Source organism: Scyliorhinus torazame, chromosome 3 (genome assembly GCF_047496885.1).
Source record: "Scyliorhinus torazame isolate Kashiwa2021f chromosome 3, sScyTor2.1, whole genome shotgun sequence".
NCBI classification, from domain to species: Eukaryota; Metazoa; Chordata; class Chondrichthyes; order Carcharhiniformes; family Scyliorhinidae; genus Scyliorhinus; species Scyliorhinus torazame.
In genome coordinates this window covers 26,666,234-26,691,193 of record NC_092709.1, presented here as the reverse complement: position 1 = coordinate 26,691,193, position 24,960 = coordinate 26,666,234, and the positions used below count along the sequence as shown (strand labels likewise).

Sequence of the window (24,960 nt, the reverse complement as noted above, 5' to 3'; positions counted from 1 at the left end):
CGTCCCGGGGAGAATGGATGGAGGGTTCCTGAGCTGGCACAGGGCAGGAATTAGAAGGATGGGGGACCTGTTTTTAGATGGGACGTTTGCGAGCCTTGGGGCGCTGGTGGAAAAATGTGGACTTTCCCCCGGAAATGCCTTCAGGTGCATGCAGGTAAGTGCGTTTGTAAGACGGCAGGTGAGGGAGTTTGCGCTGCTTCCAGCATTCAGGATCCAGGATAGGGTGCTCTCGGGGGTATGGGTTGGAGAGGGCAGGGTCTCGGCGATCTACCAGGAGATGCAGGAGGAGGAGGAGACCTCGGTGGAGGAGCTAAAGGGTAAATGGGAGTAGGAGCTTGGGGAGGAGATAGACGAGGGTATGTGGGCGGACGCCCTGGGTAGGGTTAATTCTTCCTCCTCTTGCGCCAGGCTTAGCCTGATACAATTTAAGGTTCTTCACAGAGCGCATATGACAGGGGCGAGGCTGTGCAGGTTCTTTGGGGTGGAAGACAGGTGTGGGAGGTGCTCGGGGAGCCCAGCAAATCATACCCATATGTTCTGGGCGTGCCCAGCGCTGGATGGGTGCTGGGGGGATATTGTGAGGACGATGTCTAAGGTGGTGAACACACAGGTTAAGCCGAGCTGGGGGTTAGCACTATTTGGGGTATCGGATGAGCCGGGAGTGCAGGAGGCGAAAGAGGCCGGTATTCTGGCCTTTGCGTCCCTGGTAGCCCGGCGGAGGACTCTGCTACAGTGGAAGGATGTGAGGCCCCCGAGCGTGGAAGCCTGGATCAGCTACATGGCAGGGTTCATTAAATTGGAGAGGGTAAATTTTGCCTTGAGAGGGTCTGTGCAAGGGTTCTTCAGGTGGTGGCAACCGTTCCTAGACTTTCTAGCGGGGCATTAGGAGGTGGTCAGCAGCAGCAACCCAGAGAGGGGGGGGGGGTAACTTTGTGTTTTTACTGTGTTTATTATTGCTTAATGAGGGGTTTGTATATTGGGGAAATTCATGATGTAGTTGTAAGATGTTTATTTATGTGTTCTTTGTTTTTATTTTTTCTGTAAGGGGGGTGTTTGTTGAAAATTTGAATACAAATATTTCTTTAAAAAGAGAAATAGTGATAGGAATATCCTGAGGTTCACAGGTCTCAAAGCCCACCAATTACTGAATCATACAAACTTAAAATAGCACCATCTGTTCCAGAACCTAACAAACAGGTTATGTGCTTGGCCAGTGAGATAGTCAAAAGTTAGTTACAATGCAGATGAGACAAGCTCCAATATACAAACACAACCGTCAGCACAATAATTCGTCACTCATTTAGATTATGGTTCAGCCGCTTAATGTGGCAATCATCCCTGACCGACTCTGTAGTTTGATGGACTATAAAGAAATAATAAAGGAGACTTTCCCAGAAAGTCATTGTTGTGGTCCAAGGGGAGGTAAAATAGTAAAACAGTAATGAAACATGATGTGGAGATGCCGGCGTTGGACTGGGGTGAGCACAGTACGAAGTCTTACAACACCAGGTTAAAGTCCAACAGGTTTGTTTCGATGTCACTAGCTTTCGGAGCACTGATGGTTGTGTCCCATGTTTGTCTTCTGAGGAGGTCGGTGTGGTTTTTCGCTGTGGCGCGTTGGAACTGTCGATCGATGAGTCGAGTTCATACGAACGGGATATGGCACTCGACTCATCGATCGACAATTCCAACGCGCCACAGCGAAAAACCGCACCGACCTCCTCAGAAGACAAAAATCACCAGGCAGGAATGTTCCCTTCCAGTCGGGGAACACTTCAGCAGTCAAGGGCATTCAGCCTCTGATCTCCGGGTAAGCGTTCTCCAAGGCGGCCTTCAGGATGCGCGACAACGCAGAATCGCCGAGCAGAAACTTATAGCCAAGTTCCGCACACATGAGTGCGGCCTCAACAGGGACCTGGGATTCATGTCGCACTACATTCATCCCCCACCATCTGGCCTGCGAAATCCTACCAACTGTCCTGGCTTGGTATAATTCACACCTCTTTAACCTGGGGTTACCCCATCTCTAGATCTGTAAAGATTTAATCATCTGCTAATGCTCGCATTCCAAGCATTGTTTGGCATCTTTGAATTTGTCTATATATGTGTTTCTGGAACATACCTCTTCATTCACCTGAGGAAGGAGCAGCGCTCCGAAAGCTAGTAATGAAACAAAAACAGATAAACGCATGCAGCAACCCCATCACAACCACCACAGGGAGGAACCTCAATATCAGACAGAAAATGATAGCATGCCAAGCAGCTGAGTGGTCAAACCCCACTACAAATGCTATGTCGTCAATATATACCATTTCTGCATTTAACACCATTTCATGGTGATTGCACGGTTTAAAGGGTTACATGATGCGGACAGATCGTTTTCCATTTAGTTTTGAAGGTTGAAGGTGATCTGAGCAAGGTGTTAAAAATGATAAGGGCTTCAAACATTGGGCATACAGGAGGAACTATTTCCTCAAATGGGAGGAAATCAACAGCAAGGCAACATAATCTTAAAATATGGTGTTTGGCAGAGAAATCGGAAGGCACTTTTCACATAAAAGGGTTTTGGAAATCCAAATTCAGTAGAGCTTTGCTAAATAAAGGTATCAAGGCAAGTGGAACAAAGATGAGCAAATGGAGTTGAGGTACAGTTCAGCCATTATACCGAATGATGCACAAACAATTTTTGACATCTCAATGTTCGTCCCCAAAACAGGAGAAATGCAGGGGCATGGGACAAATGCCTTCCATTGGAGTCCATAATTAGAACTCACTCACTCATAATTCCAGTCAGGAATTCAGCAGAAAGTCTTTTACCCAGAGAGAGGCCAAAATGCAGAACGTACCACCAAATGGAATAATTATGTCAAATAGCACAGTTGAATTTAAGGGTATATTACACAAGTGCACGAGGGAGAAACAAATAGAAGGATTTTATTTACGGAGCTTAAATGAAGTAGAGTAGAAGGTGGCTTGCGTGGACCATAAGCACCAGGATGGGTTAGCTGGGCCGAATGGCCCGTTATGGTGTTGCAAATACTATGTGATTCCATGCTCCTCCTGTTACGACAGGGGACTCAGCTGTGATCATCAGCTTGTTTCATTAAATGGGAGGGAGGAGAAGGGATGTTAAGCAGAGGGAAGCTCAGAAGAAAATATGGAAACATCAATAGAAAGTGCAATGGAAAACATGCCATTCTGTGACGATGGAAAATGGAGTCTGCGTGCCATGTTGTCCTTTCTGGGGACTGACCGAAGCCTGACAAACTAGCAAGCTGCAGTATTTCTTGATGGCAAACTCTGACATTCAAATCTCCTTCTCTCCGGTAAATGACATTTGTAACGCGTTAACACACTGTACCTCAGATCCCTCATTAACAGATTTTTTTTGTTCATCTGAACTGTACACGCCAACTGCAGCATTCTCCTTTGAAGTCTTTGGACTTCCATTAAGTTTTATTTTGCACTCACCGCAGAGGCAGGAGGACTCCGTATCGAATTCCGACTCCCAAACCCCAGAGTATAGTCAGACGGACGCTAATGTGCTGGAAGTTTTTGTTGGTTCTTGTTAACAGGTTCCACAAGACCAACTCTTCTGAGCTGAATCGAGTGGTCACTTCATCCTCAACAATGGCTTCAAATCCTTTCTTTGAGAAATAGATCACGTCAGACAGGTCAAAGTCTCCTTCGTGAAGAGGCCTGTTTCTATTCGAATAGCGTCTCAATTCCATCATCTCTTCTTCCAGCGACAGTTTGTCACGTTTCTCGATAATTTCTGTCAGTGAACAATAAACATAGATTTACTCTAATGAAATGATAACTGGAGAAGAGCAATAGCCAAAATTAGATGTATGCACATACATTGGAGGGTGGGGCAACATGAGGGGACAGTGTGGTGACTGGAGCGGGGAGGTGCAGTGGCGACAGGTGGAGGAAAGGGAAGATAAAGACACATGACAGACCCTCTCCGACACTTCTAAATGATAATGTAGGAAAAGCACTTCCCTGAAGAGTTCTAACACTAATTTCAACTTTCAGTGCAGCAAAGTACAGATGGTTCAGGAAACCTGATTGTTGACCGTATCGTTGCCCGAGTCCTCGTATGTGGCACCTACAACCCACCACTTCAATCCCATAAACCCAAATATCATCACACAAATGCCTGGTCCGTGTACCTACACACGTACATACACACTTTCTGCCAATCTTTCACATTCATGTAAACTGGTCACTGAATAATTACACTCTCACACCAATGGAGACACTGTAGTAGGCTCAGGCAGCAGAACGTCCCAGCTGAGAGATAAGCAGGATGCAGAGTTCCTCTGAACGCAAGCCTGAGGTCAGACTAGTTGTGGCAGAGTATGGGCAGTGAACCGACCAACACAACGAAGCTCAATCTCCTGGGGTTTACCCCACCTCCATGTAGAGGTCATACAGAGGTTGCCCTGAGTAGCAAATGTCCCATAAACTGATAGTGTCTCAACTCTACTGTTCTGTCTGCCCCCCCCAAGGAGTGACTCTGCTTGGCTACTTCAGGGGCAGTTAAGCTGCGGGACTGGGGTCACATCAGGTCTGGAAGACAGCTTTCTTTGTCTGAAGAACAGTAGTTAACCAGCTGGGTTTGTCCGATAGCTTCGCCATCACTCTTTGTTTTGTTTGCCAATTCAAATTTTCCCGCCATTGCGGGATTTGAACTCACTTCTTTGGAACTTTTTAATTTGCTCACGAGATGTGGACGTCACCGGTAAGGCCAGCATTTATGCTCATCCCTAATTGCCCCGAGAGTGAGCCGCCTTCGTGAATACAACTGAGTGGCGTGCAGACACTGTTGTGGGTCTTGTCATATATCAACCAGAAAAGGGCAACAGATTTCCTGACCCTTCCTATTAGTGAACTAGATTCCAGTTTCCAACAATCTGGTAGTTTCATGGAATTTAAATCCCATTGTGGAATCCATGTCTGTGAACCAGTGGTCCAGGGCTCTGGATTATAAACCCATTACCATAACCATTATGTTGCCATTGCCATGGGGCCTTTTCACCAGCGAGGAGGAGAAAGAATCATCTGCAGCCACTGACCACCACTGCCAATTTACCTAAACAAAGGCTCCCCACACTTCTCTGTGCTACGCCAAACTAAATAGGATGAGCCTGTTTTACAGCTTCTCCAAATTATCCTGATTAACTCAGACAGCACACACATCAATAGGCATCCTGCCTGTGCAGTGTTCAAGAGAAATAAAAGGGTCACATAAGAGGAGAAAAAGCTACAGTATATAGTCCCATTTTTATAACAAAGAAAACTCAGTGCCGATTAGGCACCCAGTTAACCATCAGTTGAAGGCTCCCACAACATCAAGGTGAAACTGTTATCATTATAATTGTTCAAGGCCGAACTTCAAAGGTGAGAGGTAGTTTGATGTTACAGTCATAAATGGGCAAAATAAAAGTGGCACGGCGGCGCAGTGGTTAGCACTGCTGCCTCATGGCGCTGAGGACCCGGGTTCGATCACGGCCCCGGATCACTGTCCACGCGGAGTTTGCACATTCTTCCCATGTCTGCATGGGTTTCACCCCCACAACCCAAAGGTGTGCCTGGTAGGTGAATTGGCCACGCTAAATTGCCCCTTAATTGGGGAAAAAAAGAATTGAGTACTCTAAATTATCAAAATACTCTCTATTTCATCTCATGTGGCCTGTATTTGTATAAATGTGATCCACAACAGTTTTTTCAGAAACTAACATCAATCCTCCGCTATAGTTGGGAAAACACAAATGCAGCAGAAGATCTGATCTTGTGCGCTGGTAAACAGTGACAATTGGCCAATGTGCATGCTTGCAACATGAATTTTGCAGCGAGACTACCACCCTCATCATTTAAATCTCTGAACAATGTAGATTTATCTGATCACATTCCCCAGTGCCGTTCAAGGTACAACTTGAAACTGAGCCTGTGTAGACAATGACAATTAATGAACAAAGAACAGTACAGCACCGGAACAGGCCCTTCAACCCTCCAAGCCTGCACCGATCATGATGCCTGTCTAAAATAAAACCTTCTGCACTTCTGGGGTCTGTATTCCTCTATTCCCATCCTATTCATGTATTCATCAAGGTGCTTCTTAAACGCCTCTATGATACCTGCTTTCACCACCTCCCCCGGTAGCGCGTTCCAGGCACTCACCATCTTCTGTGTAAAAAAACTTCCAAACTTTCCCCCTTGCACCTTAAACCTATGTCCCCTAGTAACTGATTTTTCCACCCTGGGATGCTGGTAACTAATAGTAAATCACTTTGCCTTCAGTGATGTTGCAGTGCAAGGTGGAACAGGTGCCTCCAAAAGCACCAAGAACCACCTCCTGGGGTCTATAATTATGGGGCATAATGAGCTGCCTTCAGTAATGCTGGATTCCACAAGTGGGTTGAATGTTCGCCCAAATAGGGCAAAAGTCTCATCTGCACGTCGCTGACTTGCGTGGAACCACTCCTCACTCACCCCCAACTCGAAGGACCCAAAGCCTGAAAAAACTCAAGAACAACATGTACATTTTGGTGTTGCCACTTGTGTTCTAAATTACACCCAGCAATATAAACGCTGCCAGTAAGGGCAGGTCAAAGCAAAATATTGGACAAGATGTGATGGTTGACTGGGCTACGTCATGTGACAAAATCTCTCTCACTTTAAAATCACAACAAATTCAGAACACTGATAATATTTCCCCCATAACTTCGTTCAGCTTATTCGACGGCCTTAACGGAATTAAACTGAGCACGATAAAAGCCAGTTCCTCAAAGCTTTCTGAAGTTATCTAAAGATGAAAGTTGTGGCGTGTAATATTGTACACAACGTGGATACCATTTAAAAAAAAAAAAATTTAGAGTACCCAATTCATTTTTCCTATTAAGGGCCAATTTAGTATGGCCAATCCACCTATGCTGAACATCTTTGCATTGTGGGGGCGAAACCCACGCAAACACGGGGAGAATGTGCAAACTCCACACGGACAGTGACCCAGAGCCGGGATCGAACCTAGAGTCTCAGCGCCGTGAGGGTTGGTACCATTTTTATGACATCAGACCCAAGATATCCTAGATGATGCCATGTAACCTGCAATAATTTCCTGCGGCAGACTGCACAACAGTCCTTAATAATACAGGGTATCCTTTATCTATCTGCCTGAAAACCAAACACATCCAAAACTGCACTTTTTTCAAAAAGCCTCATCAACCTTTAGCACAGGAAGTCTACTTGTTTGCACTGTTTATCTTGCAATTTTTGTGATGGGCATATCAAAGGAAACTTATTGCATGTACCCTGTATTTATTATTCAGCAATACATGTTACTTTTCCTGCCAATTTATTTAATTTAGACTGTAGTAAGCCTTGGCTTAGGCTGTTGTAATGTTGGTTCATATGCAGCATCCGAAAACCAAAATATTCTAATTCCGAAATGCAACTGGCCCCGAGGGTTTCATAAATTCATAAGATATAGGAGCAGAATTAGGCCATTCGGCCCATCGAATCTGCTCCGCCATTCTATCATGGCTGATATGTTCCTCATCTGCTACCTACAATGTTACAGGCCAAGAGCTGGATTGCTAAATCAGCCAGAGCATCTCCTCCCTGGAACACATGACCTAGGAGCAGGAGTAGGTCATTTAGGCTCCAGAGCCTAAACACCTTCAATGTGATCATGGCTGATCCTATCCCGGCCTCAACTCCACTGTCCTGCCCGTTCACCATAACCCTTCAACCCACCCACAACCTGTAGTATCATTAAGAGAAGCATCTGAGCAAGGATATTGAATTTTATTCAGATTTTTAAAATCTGCTGCATGAACCGCTTTTCGTGCTTGTGGAACGCTATCTCAGACAGGCAGCCCGAACGGGCTGATCTGAAGGTTATATAGTATTACCATCAGCTGCTGGGAGTCTGCAGAACAGGAAAAAAAAATGTGTTGACAAACGCGCTGGTTTTATCATATTCTCAGCAGTCACTGTGGTCAATTCCGGTAGGATTTTGTTTCCACTGCCATCTCCAATATACAAGCCAAAAACAATAATATTCTCTTTCCCACATGTAATCCTCAGGACAAGATTCCATACACAAGAGGAAGTGAAACTTCCCTTCATCAGGGCAGTCTGTAACCTATCAATCAAAGGCATGCAGCAACTTTGAGAATAGCTGTTACCTCCTGGAATAATCTGAACAGTTTGCCTGGTAACACTGCCCCACAGCAATTCAGGAAAAGAAAGACCAAATGCGACAAACAGCTATCAAACACCTGAATAGAATTGCAAATAATCTTCCTCAAATCAGTTGAGGTTGCTGGCCTAAAACTGGATTTGCATTCTCATGGGGTTTCCAAAGGTTATACCTAAAAACAGGACATTCTATATTTTGATTTGCCTCCCAACAGATGACTGCTTTGAGCGGACAAGCAAACGGTGCTGGGATCGAGGTAACGCATGGCATTTCTGATTGCTTAGTCGCTCAAAGGCAAGGAAGGTCACCAAGTCAGCTAAAGACTGGAAATGACACCTAGCACAACCAGCCTTCTTCTTCTCCTGGTCAAACAATTGCCCAACTCTTACAAGGCATATATAGCTATAATGAACCACACCAATTAGAAACTGGACACTTTCCCAACAGTGACGGGGCAGCCCAAATATTTCTGGTTATTCCAGAGCTTTAGACACTGTACAGGGGAAGCTCGCTGAGCAGTTAACAAAGTACAATTGTTTTAAAAGTACATCAAAGTGGTGGTCTCAGTCATTCCTCCAAATAATATACATTTTGTGCATGCATTATTTAAGTTACAAAACATCACCTTTCTGTGTCTTTTTGCCATTTCTAGAGAGAGGAAATAAACCTCACCATTGGAAGGAGAATAAGGGTGGCCAGGCTGTTCCTGCGCTCTTTTTTGTATTTTTCGAGTTGCCCACTGAAAGAAAGCAGACGGCACTTCAGTTAGGAGTGTCAGAATCCCCGGAATGCAATTAGAATGCCTGGGATTCGCAATGGACGGTCGTTCTTCCCCACCATGTCCTTACACCGGCAAACCAATTAGTCATGAGTTTTCTTTCTTACACCGTCTCCCAGCTCTTTGCCCGGTCAATGGGGATGGGAGTCTGTGAGGGTGCGTTGATGATAAGGGGTTTGCGAGTGCGTGATTTTGGGGGGGGGGGGGGGGGGGGGGCAGTTGTGCATGTTCGAAAGGATGGTGTGCAAGAGAGGAGTTAGGGGATTGCAAATTAGTGTGTGTGCATGTTACAGTAACCAAGCTATTCTCCACTCTCCTTTATACAGCACTGCTTTCGGATAGCTTTTCAGAAAATCAAGAATGAGGAAATCCCAAGCACCAATTGTGCCATATTATGAACAATTCCACCACCCCAGGGGGTTTATTTGGCTTCCTTTGTCACATACCAGAGCAAGTTCCAGTTTAATTCTATCTGAGGCATTGCATTACCGACACTCCACTCACAAAATTACATCCCACTTTGCTGCAGCTCTCCCAACAATATGAGGGCCTGAGAGATTTAATCATTTATCTGTTCAAGGCTGTTTCTCACTCCTAAACTTACTAGCCGCAATGAAAGTTTAAAATAAACTGCCAAGATGCATCAAGGAAAAAGTCCAGTAATATTTATCAAGGTCTGTTCCCCTTTCAGAACATTCACACCATGTTAATGAGGTTAAGGAATTAAATGTAATTTTGGAATGAAGGGCAGATTAAGGGTTCACAAGGCCAGAATTATATCCAAGTGACAATTTACAGCATGGAAGATTTTATAAGCAATCCGTCTTTTTATTTTGGACAGATACCTTTATGGAAACACTTCTTTACAGGTCATATTTCACTTAAAAACAGCTTCCAGCTTGTGCAGGTACTCATCTTTTTGACTGGAGTAAACTCACACCGGTTACTCTGAGAGAGCGCAATGTTGTCCCAAGAATGCCATGATAAACGGGAGAGGTGGACAGTAAGGGGAAGTGGGCGGGGGTGGTGGAACGGGCTGCTCCAGCCAACATCCAGCTGTGTGCACCTCCAGATGTGGTCTCTGGGTGATGACCAGCAACGAGAAGCCTGGGGCGCTGAGGACAAATTCTAGCTCCCCCCCCCCCCCCAAGGCAACTAATGCAACAGAGAATACTCATCAAACCTGACCAATGAACAGCTCAGCTCCTCGCTGCACGAAGCCATCGCCGGTCAGTTTACATTTTAAATTGTTATTTCGGGGGGGGGGGGGAAAGAGAGAAAGCATTTTAAAATTAAAGTATATCCTACTTTGTAAACAAAACGCCATACTTACCTGAAATGGTTACAAGAGATCGAAGGTGTTGTAACAAACAACTGCTGAGGACCCTCAAGCTCAAAGAGGGTCATTTTCCCAGCAGGTCCCATTTTACCCTTTTAGAAATGCCTGTCCCCAACATCTTCTTCCGGTATCAGACACAATGCTATAACTAAAGTCAAAAGTGTCTTCTACTGACTTGCAATGTATCCTCAATTGAATAAAATCTCTTACCTCAAGAGTCTTGACCAGAATCTTCATGTATAGCTCTGTTATTCCCAACGAAACTCCAAACATGGCAGGCAGCATAATGAGAGCGATCCCAAGAATCAGCCATACCGACAGCACCTTCAACAGGAGCCCCCAAAATCCCTCCATCCACTGTCACTCTCTACCCTCAGCAACCAAAGTTCACTGAGTCCAGCTCTGGAGGACAAACATTAAAAGGGAATTACAGAACAGTAATAATGGGGACACTCCTCCTGCACATAGTCGCTCACATTTTAAAAAAAAATTAGAGTACCCAATTCATTCTTTCCAATTAAGGGGCAATCCACCTAGCCTGCACATCTTTGGGTTCTGGGGGCGAAACCCACGCAAACACGGGGAGAATGTGCAAACTCCACACGGACAGTGACCCGTGAGGCAGCAGTGCTACTCTCTGCGCCATCGTGTTGCCTAGTCGCTGACATTTTAACACCTCATTCACGTTTTAAATCCCGCCCCCTGTATAAACTCACCTGAAGCAATACCTATTTACAAACAACTTACATTCGTATAGCACCTTAAATGTAGTGCAATATTCCAAGGAACGTCTCAGGAGAATTATTAAACAAATTTGCCACCAAACCTCATAACGAAATGGTAAAACAGGTGACGCGAAGCTTGGTCAAAGTTATGTTTGAAAGAGCATCTTAAAAGGAGGAGAGAAAGTCAAAGAGACTTTGGGAGTGAATCACAGAGGTTAGGGGTCAGGCAGCTGAAGGCAGGGTTACCAATGGAAGAGTGAGCAAAATGGAAGGTGCGCACAAGGTAAGATTTGGGGAAGCATAGAAACCTCAGGAGGTTGTAGAGTCTGAAAACGATATAGAGCGCAGGAAGGAGAGCTTAACACGGGATAATGGTCAAAAAGCAGGAATCATGGAATCCCTACAGTGCAGGAGGCTATTTGGCCCTTCGAGTCTGCACCGACTCGCCGAAAGAGCACCCTACCGAGGACCACTCCCCTGCAAACCCATAACCCCACCTAGCCTGGACACCAAGGGACTATTTACCATGGCCAATCCACCTAACCTGCATATCTTTGGGCTGTGGGAGGAAACCCTGAGTGGGGAATTGGAGACTGGCACATACCCCTCCCCTTGCCCACCATATAGAACTGAGGACCCACAGATACGCCAACATTGTGCACAAGTGAGATGTAACACAAATACTGTGTCAAAGTGAAAACCAGCAATACCTCTACACCTGACCAATATCCCCACCACCACACATTGCAGGACTGGAAACCCTTCCCTTCCCATACATATCCCAAACTCCTGTCCAGTCAGGGATAGGAACTGAAAATTTGAGATTGGAAAATCCCAACATACCCAGGAGGGATTGGGAATAGTGGGCACCCCATGCCTGGTAACAGATGTCCACCCTCTGGGGTGCTAGATGTTGGTAGCGGGCATGAAGAATGCAGACCACCAAGGTGGGGGAAACAGGCGACTATTTGGGATTAGGCACCGAGCCATCTTCCCTCCTTCAGGTCACTAAAAAGATGCTAAATGAGACAATGCACTGGCTGACCAGTAACTGAGGGGATACCTCATCCTGCTCAGCAGCAGAGGGCCGGATAAAGGGGTGCTGGGTCCCAGCCAGTGGACAGTGCAGGGGCTTCCCTCCTTACTCCTAGCTCTCTTCACTGCAGATCGGGCTCTTACTCCTGCCCCTTTATCAGTTGCATTCTTTAATCTTCTTTCCCCATTACATCACGTTCACTCTATAAACTTGCTCCTTTCACTCTATGTTCACTAGTTTGTTCCTGCCCATCTTACTCCTTATCCCTTACGCCAGTTTCATCCCTACTCCTGTCCCTTACCCCGGGTCTGTCCCTACTCCTGCCTGGGGTTGCCAACTGTGATAAAATGTATTCCTAGAGGAATGTGGCGACTAGGGGCTTTTCACAGTAACTTCATTTGAAGCCTACTTGTGACAATAAGCGATTTTCATTTCATTTCATTCTGTGACTTGTTCCCATACTCCAATCGTTCGTGGGATCAACACATCCATCTTTTTCCCCCCCCCAAAAAACACACCCATCTTTGTGGCAGACACACTGCCTTCCTACACCAATTGGAAAGCACTCATTACCCAATTGGATGATGCTAGATTGTCAGCCAAACAGCATTCCCTCCCCATTTTCAACATTTTTTAGATCTGGTAAAGAGAAATGTTCAAAGAAAATTACTTTTAAAAGTACTTTTTTAATATCCCTGTGATTCGCACAAGGGTTGCAACCCAGCGCCCTGGGGGTTGATTGACCTTCAACTATGGAGGGTTCGTAACACAACCTCTGTTCCTTGCGCCAGGTTGGTTCTTACCCCCAGTCCCTCTGATTGCGAGTCCGCTCCCCAGTCCCTCTCACTCCGGCTCCGCTCCCCAGTCCCTCTCACTCCGGCTTCGCTTCTTGCTCCGGTCCACAGTTCACTGGTTCCTCGCCACGCCTACCCGGAACTCCGGGCTCGGCCCCTCCCTGGTTGCAGCGATGGGCCGGGGCTGAGGACTGGCCCCCTGCCAAGCCCCCCTGTGGAGTGGGTATCGCCCTGCGGGAGGGACAGACACTGACAGCCTTCACCAGCCTCTCTCCCTCTGCCCTGGGCTCCCCTAACTTTTCTCTGCTTCGGTGTTTCTCTCTATTTTCCCTGTCCTCACTGTCGCTTTTCACCCTGGCAGTTGTTATTTTTTTTACACATTTCACGCGTAACGCAGGACAAATGGAGCAAATCATGGACAGGTTACTGTAGTATCCAATCAATACTCCTGCTGCTGTAGAACTTGTACTGTGTGTTTCGAATGAATTTACTGCATTGTTTTGGTTCCAGCAAAAACAAAAAGCATAAAATTAAATATCGTTAATTGACTATTGCTTTATTGTCTTGTATTTTGATAAACAAGAATTAATAATCTTTATTGTCACAAATAGGCTTACATTAACACTGCAATGAAGTTACTGTGAAAAGCCCCGGTACACAGAGGGAGAATTCAGAATGCCCAATTCACCTAACAGTTCGTCTTTCGGGATTTGTGGGGAGGAACCAGAGCACCCGAGGAGAATGAGAAAGCCATTCGGCCCCTTTAGCATGCTCTGCCGTGTGGTGTTGGGTGTTCTGACACACAGATGAGCCAACACGGTTGCATATGGTACAACGCTATTTTATTTAAACTTACTATTTACAGTTTGGTCTTTGCACTCTGCACGTGGGGGTTCCCTGCTTGTGATGTTTTAACAGCTCTTTCTTGTTCCCTTCTCCCCAGACCTACTGACCACCAGGTGTCGTGCTCGTGCTTTTTATGTGGTTGGTGTTCTTGTCTGTGATTGGTTGTGGTGTTGTGTACTCTGATTTGCCTGTTAGTGTGTCCATCATGATGTGTGTGTTTGAATATCATGACATCCCCCCTTTTTACAAAGATATGTGCCTACGTGGTAATAAATATGATCGTGTCGTGAGTGCATCTAAGAGTGTGTGTGTGTCGTGTGCAGCATGTGCATATGACGGAACTATGTACATGGGGCGATGTCGGGTGCGTCACATGAACCAAGTTGTACCATAACATAACATAAATGCGAACGAGAGAAGAAGAAAAAAAAACTTGAACAGTTGTCCAGTCAGACGACATCTGGAACGATAAACAACAACAGGTTATCATGTAAAATTGTGCAACTTGTTAAACATATGAACGGTATTATAAGTCCAGTCTAATGGGCTTGCGACGAGTTCGGGTTGACCGCCTCAAGGGTGGATCAAGAACCACCGGCTGCTGTGCAGGCATGGCCATGGGTGGCGATGGAAAGGGCGTGATGTGCGGCAGCTCCACAAAGTCATCCTCGGAAGCCTGTTGAGGATCTGGCGTGTGCGTACTGTGTGGCTGTGAGCGTGGAAGTCGGCGAAGGGCGCGCCGATTGCGGCGACGCACGGAACCATCCGGCATGCGAACCAGGAACGAGCGGGGAGCCACTTGTCGGAGGACTTCGGCCGGTGCTGACCAGCCACCATACGGTTGATGGACGCGTACTTTGTCTCCGGAGGACAGGGGGGGCAGGTCCGTCGCTCGTGTGTCGTACCGACTTTTCTGGCGATCACGCTGCAGTTGCATGTTCCGAAGAACCGCCTCATGGTCTGTTGTTGGTGCCAGGATGGAAGGTACCATCGTCCTGAGGGAGCGACCCATTAGTAGCTGCGCTGGCGAGAGACCCGTGGATAGCGGGGCCGATCGATAGGCCAGCAAGGCAAGGTTAAAGTCCGATCCGGCAGCAGCCGCCTTGCACAGGAGCCGCTTGGCGATGTGGACACCCTTTTCAGCCTTCCCGTTCGATTGTGGATGCAGAGGGCTGGATGTCACATGAGTGAAACCATATGCTGCGGCAAAGGACGACCATTCACGGCTGGCGAAACAGGGTCCATTGTCTGACATGACAGTCCTTGGAATGCCATAGCGAGCAAATGTTTCCTTGCAGGCCCCAATGACTGCGGACGACGTCAGATCATGGAGAGGCATGACTTCCGGGTAGTTTGAGAAGTAGTCTATAATAACAATGTAATCTCTGCCGACCGCGTGAAATAGGTCAACACCCACCTTCGCCCAGGGGGACGTCACCATCTCGTGTGGTAGAAGTGTTTCCGGAGGTTGCGCCGGCTGAAACCTCTGACAGGTTGTGCAGTTGAGCACCATGTTGGCTATGTCTTCATTGATACCCGGCCAATATACCGCCTCCCGGGCCCTTCGTCTGCATTTTTCGACGCCCAAGTGGCCTTCGTGTAGTTGATGAAGAATCATCTGGCGCACGCTGTGCGGAATAACGATCCTGAGTGATTTCATAAGGACCCCGTCTATGTTGGTGAGATCATCTCGCACATTATAAAACTGGGGGCACTGCCCTTTTAGCCACCCTTCCGTCATGTGGCGCATCACTCGCTGCAGAAGGGGGTCAGTCGCCGTCTCTGCGCGTATGTGGGCCAGACTAGGATCATCAGCTGGCAGATTTGCTGCTGTCAGAGTTACGTGTGCCTCAATTTGACGCACGAACCCCTCCGCATCTGGTGGTGTGCTCACTGCTAGGGAAAGAGTGTCCGCCACGATGAGCTCCTTCCCCGGAGTGTAGATCAGTTCAAAATCGTACCTCCTGAGTTTAAGTAAGATGCGCTGGAGGCGAGGAGTCATGTCGTTCAGGTCTTTGTTAATGATGTTGACCAGGGGGCGGTGGTCAGTTTCGACCGTAAATCGTGGCAGGCCATACACATAGTCGTGGAACTTGTCCAGTCCAGTTAACAAGCCCAGGCATTCTTTTTCGATTTGCGCGTAGCGCTGTTCGGTAGGGGCCATGGCTCGTGAGGCATATGCAACCGGGGCCCATGACGACGTGCTGTCTTTTTGCAGGAGTACCGCTCCAATACCAGATTGGCTGGCGTCTGTTGAGATCTTTGTAGGGCGAGTCGTGTCAAAGAAGGCCAGCACTGGTGCCGTGACCAGTTTGTGCTTGAGCTCCTCCCATTCCCTCTGATGCGATTGGTGCCAGTTGAATTCTGTCGATTTTTTTACGAGATGGCGCATGTTTGTTGTATGAGAAGCCAGGTTGGGAATGAACTTCCCAAGGAAGTTGACCATGCCCAGGAATCTTAAGACAGCCTTCTTGTCAGCCGGTCGTGGCATGGCTGTGATGGCGCTAACCTTGTCTGCATCGGGACGGACCCCTGACCTTGAGATGTGGTCCCCGAGGAATTTCAGCTCCGTCTGGCCGAAGGCACACTTCGCACGGTTGAGACGCAGGCCATTTTGTCGTATGCGGGTAAAGACACGTCGTAGACGATGCATGTGTTCCTGCGGAGTGGTGGACCAAATGATGATATCGTCCACATATACACGTACCCCTTCGATGCCTTCCATCATCTGCTCCATAATGCGGTGGAAAACTTCAGATGCTGAAATGATGCCGAATGGCATCCGGTTGTAGCAGAATCTGCCAAAAGGGGTGTTGAATGTGCATAGTCTTCGGCTGGCCGGGTCCAGTTGGATCTGCCAGAATCCTTTGGACGCATCCAATTTAGTGAATATTTTGGCTCGCGCCATCTCGCTGGTGAGGTCTTCTCGTTTCGGGATGGGATAGTGTTCCCGCATGATGTTGTTATTCAGATCTTTAGGATCTATACATATACGGAGCTCGCCAGAGGGCTTCTTTACACAGACCATGGAGCTGACCCATGGCGTGGGCTCCGTGACCCTGGATAGGACCCCTTGGTCCTGAAGAATCTGCAGTTGTGCCTTGAGGCGGTCTTTGAGTGGCGCAGGAACCCTGCGAGGTGCGTGAACGACAGGGATGGCGTCCGGTCTGAGTCGAATCTTGTACGTGTATGGCAATGTCCCCATGCCTTCAAAAACCTCCTGGTTGTGAGCAAGGAGGGAATGGAGATTTGCGTGGAACTCAGCATCCGGGAAGTCGGATATCTCATCTGGAGAGAGAGACATAATGCGCTGTACCAGGTGAAGGACCTTACACGCCTGTGCGCCCAGTAACGAGTCCTTTGATGAGCCGACAACTTCGAAGGGGAGTGTGGCCGTGTACATCTTGTGAGTCACCTGTAGCTGGCAAGATCCTATGGACGGGATGACGTTCCCGTTATAGTCAACCATCTTGAGCCGGGATGGCGTGATGGGTGGTTTGACCTTCATGGCCTGGACTGCAGAGTAAGCAATCAGGTTGGCGGATACGCCGGTGTCCAGACGGAAGGCGACGCGCGATCGGTTGACCGTCAGGGTGGCACACCACTCATCGGCTGGATTGATGGCATTGACCTTGTTGACATCAATGACGGAAACGCGGAAGGCATCCTGGTCATCTGCATCACTTAACTGGAAGTCTTGATGCGTGGGCTGGACGGTCCTGACTTGTCTGCGAGATTGTCGAGGATGCGCCGGATCCATGGGTTGAGCCGAACGACAGTAGGCTGCGTAGTGGCCCATCTTGCCACATCTGAGGCACTGTCGGTTTTTTGCAGGACATTGCCCTTTTAAATGTAGAGCTCCACAATTGCCGCACGTCATGACGTCACGGCGTTCGTTGCGCCACTGCGTATGCGCAGTGCGATCTTGCGGTGGGCGCGCCTGCGCAGTGCGTCCCTCGTTGTGGCCGTTATTTTTGGCGCGCACCTGCGCGGGAGACCGCGAAAAGCGCGGGAAGCGGCCGCTGTCGTCCGGGCCGTGGGTCGGGAAGTAATCGACGGCCTGGATGCGTTCGACGTCGTGGGCGGCCTGGCTTGCCGATTCGACGGCTGGGGACCCCCTCCGTGCCAACTCGGACGCCTGAAATCGGGCAAAACGGCAGGTAGCATTTTCGTGGAGGACACAGGCTTCCACAGCAGACGCTAAGGTGAGGCTTTTCATTTTAAGAAGCTGCTGGCGTAGGCCACTAGAGGCAACGCCAAAAACAATCTGGTCCCTGATCATGGACTCTGTGGTGGTGCCGTAACCGCAGGACTGCGCTAGAATCCGGAGGTGCGTCAAGAAGGGTTGAAAAAGCTCCTCCTTACCTTGCAGGCGTTGCTGAAAGAGGTATCTTTCAAAACTTTCATTTACTTCAACTTGAAAGTGCTGGTCCAGTTTGAGGATGACTGTGTCATATTTGGCTTGGTTTTCGCCTTCTTCGAACACCAGTGAGTTGAAGACGTTGGTGGCGTGCTGACCTGCGTAGAAGAGGAGCATTGCAATCTTCGTGTCATCCGAGGCATTCTGTTTTTCGGTGGCACGGATGTACAGGTCAAATCGCTGCCTGTAGAGCTTCCAGTTGGTACCTAGGTTCCCCGCGACTTGCATCGGCTGCGGTTTGTCGGTGTGGTCCATGTCCAGAATGGCAGGTTAGTAGGCAGGTATCGATCCACTCCTGTACCATGTGGTGTTGGGTGTTCTGACACACAGATGAGCCAACACGGTTGCATATGGTACAACGCTATTTTATTTAAACTTACTATTTACAGTTTGGTCTTTGCACTCTGCACGTGGGGGTTCCCTGCTTGTGATGTTTTAACAGCTCTTTCTTGTTCCCTTCTCCCCAGACCTACTGACCACCAGGTGTCGTGCTCGTGCTTTTTATGTGGTTGGTGTTCTTGTCTGTGATTGGTTGTGGTGTTGTGTACTCTGATTTGCCTGTTAGTGTGTCCATCATGATGTGTGTGTTTGAATATCATGACATGCCGTTCTATAAGATGATCTGGTGTGATTGTGTCCTCCATGTCTGCAACCCCCCCCCCCTTTCCCTTGTTGATCAAAAATCTGTCTAACTCAGCCTTGAATATGTTCAGTGATCCAGCCTTCACTGCTTTCCCCGGGGGGGGGGGGGGGGGGGGGGGGGGCGGGGGGGGGGAGAATTCCACAGACTAACAGTCAATCCTTTGAGAGGAAAAAAAATTCTCATAATCTCCGTCTTAAATGGGAGACGCTTTGGGAGGCCTTAAAAGGCGGTGGTCCGAGGGGAAATTATTTCTTTCAAGGCCCACAGGGGTAGGATGAGGAGGGAGGAGCAGCGGCAGTTATTGGATGAGGTAGTTGAGGTGGACAGGAGATACTCGGCGGCCCCCACGAGGGAGCTGTTGGTAGAGAGGAAGAGGTTGCAGGGCAATTTGATCGGTTGACAATGGGCAAGGGGGTGCCCAAAGTTGGAGGACGGGGAGAGGCAGGCATCGGAGGAGCCATTGGGATTAAGGAAGGTGATGGAGTGCATTAGTAGGTTGCAGTCGGGGAAGGACCCGGGGCCGGATGCCTTCCAGGCGGAGTTTTACAAGCAGTTTGCGACGGGGTTGGCCCCTCACCTGGTGAGTATGTTTAATGCTGCGGTGGTCAAGGGCAAGTTGATTTTGTTGATCCTGAAAACGGGGAAGGACCCACTGAAGTGTGGGTCCTACAGGTCCATTTCACTGCTAAACATGGATGTGAAAGACCTGGTGAAGGTGTTAGCGTGTAAATTGGAGGAGTCTGTCCCAGAGGTGGTTACTGAGGACTAAACAGGTTTTGTGTGGGGAGGCAGCTCTCCAGTAACATCAGGAGATTGCTGAATGTAATTATGAGTCCGTCAGGGGGATGGGAGCCAGAGGTGATTGTGGCCATGGATGTGGAGAAGACATTAAACCGGGTAGAATGGAGGGAACTGTTTTGAGGTTTTGGGAAAGGTTGGGTTTGGACCGAAATTTGAGGCGTGGGTTCAATTGTTGTCTGTGTCCCCCACGGCTAGTGTTCGAACAAACGAGACGAGTTTGGGGTATTTTGGATTGCACAGGGGAACAAGGCAGGGGTGCCCGCTGTCACTGTTGTTGTTTGCATTATTGATAGAGCCCTTGGCGATGGCCCTTCGGGCACCAGCTGAGTGGTGAGGGATTGTGAGGTGGAGTGGGGAGCACCGGATATGATTGTGTGCGGACAACCTGTTGTTGTTTGTGTTGGACCCCTTGGAAAGTATGGCAGAATTATGAGCTTTTTGGAGAGATTTGGGATGTTTTCCAGCTATACGTTGACTGTAGGGAAGAGTGAGGTGTTCCTGGTGAATGCAGCGGGGCAGTAGGGCAAACCTGGGGGGCTACTGTTTAAGGTAGGAAGGGAGCGGTTCAGGTATCTGAGGATTCTTGTAACACATGCGTGGGCCACAGTGCATAGATGGAACTTGACAGGGTTAGTGAAGAGGTTAAGGGGGATGTTAAAAGGTGGGATACGTTGCACTTGATGTTGGCAGGGAGGGTGCAGGTGGTAAAGTTAAATGTGCTGCCACGGTTCTGGTTTTTCAGTACCTCATGACTTTGCTCCCTGAGCCATTCTCCAGAAGGTGAAGCGTTGGTCTCGGAATTGATGTGGGCGGGGAAGGTGCCGAGGGTGAGGAGAGCGCTGCTACAAAGGAAGAGGCAGGAAGATGGGTTGGCGTCCCAAACCTGATGCACTACCATGGGGCAGCGAACGTGGAGAAGATGAGATGAGATGGTTGGGGGTGCGGGGCGGCGGGGGGGGGGGGGGGGGGGGGGGGGGGATCAGGTTGGAGGAGGGGTCCGATAGGGGCTCGGGTTTGAGGGCTCTGGTGAAGGCCCAGTTGCCGCTGGCTGCGAGGAAGTATACGGGGATTCCAATGGTGGAGTCTTAAGATCTGGAATCAGTTGGGGCAGCACAGTAGTTAGCACTGCTGCCACATGGAGCCGAGGTCCCAGGTTCGATCCTGGCTCTGGGTCACTGACCGTGTGGAATTTGCACATTCTCCCCGTGTTTGTGTGGGTTTTGCCCCTCAACCCAAAGATGTGCAGGGTAGGTGGATTGGCCACACTAAATTGCCCCTTAATTGAACACTCTAAATTTGAAAAAAAAGAATTGTTTTCAGCACTGGGGAGCTGAACTCAGAGATTGGGCTGCCATTTTGAAAGGGTGCCCCAATCTCTAAGTGAGCTAATGGGTCCCCCATATCCCCACCCTTGGTTAATATCAACTCACACACAATAATAATAGGCTTACATTAACACTGCAATGAAGTTACTGTGAAAATCCCCTAGTCGCAACACTCCACCGCCTGTTCAGGTACACAGAGGGAGAATTTAAGATGTCCAAATTACCTGACATCACATCTTTTGGGACTTGTGGGAGGAAACCGGAGCACCTGGAGGAAACCCACGCAGACATGGGGGGAGCGTGCAGATTCCCAAGCCGGGAATTGAACCTGGGACCCTGGAGCTGTGTAGCAACAATGCTAACCATTGTGCTACCGTGCCCTGGCAACTACCCCACACACCCACAAATGAGACCCCACTATGGGGTCCCTGGGGGCCCCCTCTCTTTAGGCCCCCCGGCACCCTTACAGCATCCCCCTTTCTAGGCCACCTACCTTCCTTCCAGAGGCCCCTACTTACCTGCCCGCTCCAACCCTTCAAACCCCCCTCCTCCTTCCTTGCATAGGCATGGCCCTCTTAGGGCCCTGACTCTTGGCAATGCCTCCCTGACAGTTTTTCTGCCAGTGTGCCCACGTTCAAGGGGAGGTCCAGAGGACCACCCTGTTTTGTCCCTGTTCACCCAGGGGCCTCCAGTGACCCAGGAGACCCCCTCCCCTCCCCAGGGTACCATTCTGACTGGTCCATGTTCTTGTGAACCAGTACTGATCGGCACCCAGCTGCAGCCTCCCTGGGGAGGCCGGTAGACTAAGGGAGGCCAATAGATGCCGGGTAGGTAGGCCTTAAGTGGGTTTAAGACCTAATTTAGCGAGCACCATTTGGCCTGCCCCTTTTGGGCTGCTTTTCCCTTTGAGGGGGAGAGCTCACTGATGGTGATTTTATTTTAATAAATTTAGGGTACCCAATTCATTTTTTTCCAATTAAGGGACAATTTAGCATGGCCAATCCGCCTGCCCTGCACATCTTTGGGTTGTGGGGGCTAAACCGACGCAAACGCGGGGAGAATGTGCAAACTCCACACGGACAGTGACCCAGAGCCAGGGTCGAACCTGGGACCTCGGCGTCGTGAGGCAACAATGCTAACCACTGCGCCACCCAGACTAGTGGTGATTTATCCTGAGGGGCACACTTCGGGCGTAAGGCATAGTTGAGGAGATGGGCCCTTTGTGAATAACGCAGCCGGCACGGGAATTGAACCCGCGCTGTTTGCCTCGCTCTGAATCACAAAGCAGCTGTCCAGCCAACAGAGCTAAACTGGCCCCACATGGTGGCACAGTGGTTAGCACTGCTGCTTCACAGCTCCAGGGTTCCGGGTTCAATTCCGACCTCGAGTGACTGTCTGCTTGAAGTTTGCACTTTCTCCCTGCGTCTGCGTGGGTTTCCTCCGGGTGCTCCGGTTTCCACCCACAGTCCAAATATATGCAGGTTAGGTGGATTGGCCATGCTAAATTGTCCTTTAATGTCCAAAAGGTTAGGTGGGGTTGCTGGGTTACAGGGGTAGGGTGGAGGCATGGGCTCTTTCCAAGGGCTGGTGCAGACTTGATGGGCCAAGTAACCTCCTTCTGCAAATTCCATGATTCTATAACAGTAAAATGCAAACAAAGTAAAATACCTGTTACACTCTAAAACATGTTCCAACTCTGACGAACCTGTAACATTAACCCCGTTCCTCTCTCCACCCTCACTGCCTGGCCTGCTGGGTATATCTAGCATGTTCTGATTTGATTTCAGATTTCCACCTTCTGCAACATTGTATTTGTGCAACAATAAAATACAATGTTGACTCTCTTCAGCTGAGAAAGAAAGAAGAAAAAATAGAGAGATTTGCACTTACACAACACTTCTCACAATCTCAGGAAATCCCATTACAGCCAATAAAATACTTTTGAACCATAGCCACTGTCGTACAGAAGGAGATGTATGGAGATTTTATTTCCAACTCGTCTATGTACAAAATGACCTTCCTTCCATGAGCTTCCATCCCATGTTCCCTTTGTCATAGGTCAGAAATGGGGACGTTCGCTGAAGTGTTCTGTTCCATTCACAACTCTTCATAGAATGAAGTAGACTGTGCCCACATGCAGCAGGAACTGGGAAACATCCATAACTAGGCTGTTAAGTGTTGGGTAGCAGGGGGCGGCATGTGGCTCTGTGGTTGGCACTGGGACTGCGGCGCTGAGGATCCGGGTTCGAATCCCGGCCCTGGGTCACTATCCGTGTGGAATTTGCACATTCTCCCCGTGTCTGCGTGGGTTTCACCGCCACGACCCAAAGATGTGCAGGTTAGGTGGATTGGCCACGCTAAATTGCCCCTTAATTGGAAAAATAAATAATTGGGTACTCTAAAAAAAAATTTTTTAATGTGTTGGGTTGCATTCATGCAACTCATGTGCCTGGCAATGTCCATTTTCAATAAGAGAGAATCTCAGCACCTTTCCTTGACATCCAAATCCCCTACCATCAACATTCTAGTGTTGGGTAGCAGGGGGCGGCATGTGGCTCTGTGGTTGGTACTGGGACTGCGGTGCTGAGGATCCGGGTTCGAATCCCGGCCCGGCCCATGGGATGGAAACTGCACGCGGACAGTGACCAGGGGCCGGGGTCGAACCATGAGGCAGCAGTTGCACCACCATGTCATCAACATTCTAGAGCATACCATTGAATAGTAATATAGCTGGAGCAACCAATTAAATACTATGGTTACAAGAGCATGTCATGGGTTACATGTTCTATGGCGAGTGACTCGTCTCCTAACTCCCCAAAGCCTGTCCACCACCTTCAAGCCATGGTGTGATGGAATAGTCTCTGGATGTGGGTGTCGCTGGTTAGGCCAGCATTTATTGCCCATCCCTTTAGAAGGTGGTGGCGAGTTGCCCTCTTGAATCTTTTTTAAATTGTAAAGAACCCATTTCACTTTTTTCCAATTAAGGGGCAATTTATCACGGCCAATCTACCTACCCTGCACATCTTTGGGGTTGTGGTGGTGAGACCCACGCAGACACGGGGAGAATGAGACGCAGGGTCGGTGAGTGGGTCGGTGCAGACTCGATGGGCCTCCTTCTGCACTGTATGTTCTATGTTAATGTGCAAACTGCATGCGGACAGTGACCAGGGGCCGGGGTCGAACCCGGCTCCTTGGCACCATGAGGCAGCAGTGCTAACCATTGCACCACCATGTCGTCCCTGAATCGCTGCAGGTGTAGGTATACCCACTATTGTTAGGGAGTGAGTTCCAGGATGTTGACCCGCGACAGTGAAGAAATGGCGATATGTTTCCAAGTCAGGGTGGTGAATAACTTGGAGGGGAACCTCCAGGTGGTGGGGTTCTCAGGTATCTGCTGCTCTTGTCCTTCTAGATGGTGGTGGTAAGGGTTTGGAAGTTGCTGGCTAAGGAATCTTGGTGAGTTACTGCAGTGCATCTTGTAGATGGTACACACGGCTGCCACTGTTCGTCGGTGAATGTTTGTGGAAGGGGGAACAATCAAGCAGCTGCTTTGTCCTGGATGGTGTTGAGCTTCTTGAGTGTTGATGGAGCTGCACTCATCCAAACAAGTGGAGAGTATTCCATTACACCCCTGATTTGTGCCTTGTAGATATGGACAGGCTTTGGAGGTCAGGAGGTGAGATATTCGCCAGAGGATTTCCCAGCCTTTGACCTGTCCTGGTAGCCACAGTATTAATATGGCTAGTCCAGTTCAGATTCTGATCAATGGTAACCCCCAATATGTTGATTGTGAGGGATTCAGTGATGATAATGCCATTGAATGTCAAGGAGCAGTGGTTAGATCCTCTCTTGTAGGAGATGGCAATTGCCTAGCACTTGTGTGGCGTGAATGTAACTTGCAACTTGTCAGCACAAGCCTGAATATTGTCCAAGTTTGCTGTATTTGGACATGGACTGCTTCATTATCTAAAGAGTCACGAATGGTGCTGAACATTGTGCAGTCATCCGCAAACATCTCCAATTCTGACTTTTTGATGGAAGGGA

General features: G+C 48.7%; 1 protein-coding gene across 4 annotated transcripts in view; it reads right to left on the bottom strand.

Annotated features, from left to right (window-relative positions):
- Positions 1-22,762, bottom strand: part of gpat3 (glycerol-3-phosphate acyltransferase 3) — a 75,429-nt gene extending 52,667 nt beyond the window's left edge. The window contains exons 1-4 of one of the 4 annotated variants that reach the window (XM_072495460.1): positions 22,622-22,762; positions 10,537-10,728; positions 8,882-8,948; positions 3,472-3,775 (exon numbers count right to left, since the gene is read on the bottom strand). In XM_072495460.1, the coding sequence (XP_072351561.1) occupies positions 3,472-3,775; positions 8,882-8,948; positions 10,537-10,680 (515 nt within the window). In that variant the 5' untranslated portion in view covers positions 10,681-10,728; positions 22,622-22,762. Of the gene's footprint in view, positions 1-3,471; positions 3,776-8,881; positions 8,949-10,536; positions 10,729-12,757; positions 13,046-22,621 lie in introns of those variants that run through there. The other 3 variants (XM_072495457.1, XM_072495459.1, XM_072495458.1) reach the window with 3 other exon arrangements.
- Positions 22,763-24,960: the final 2,198 nt, after the last annotated feature.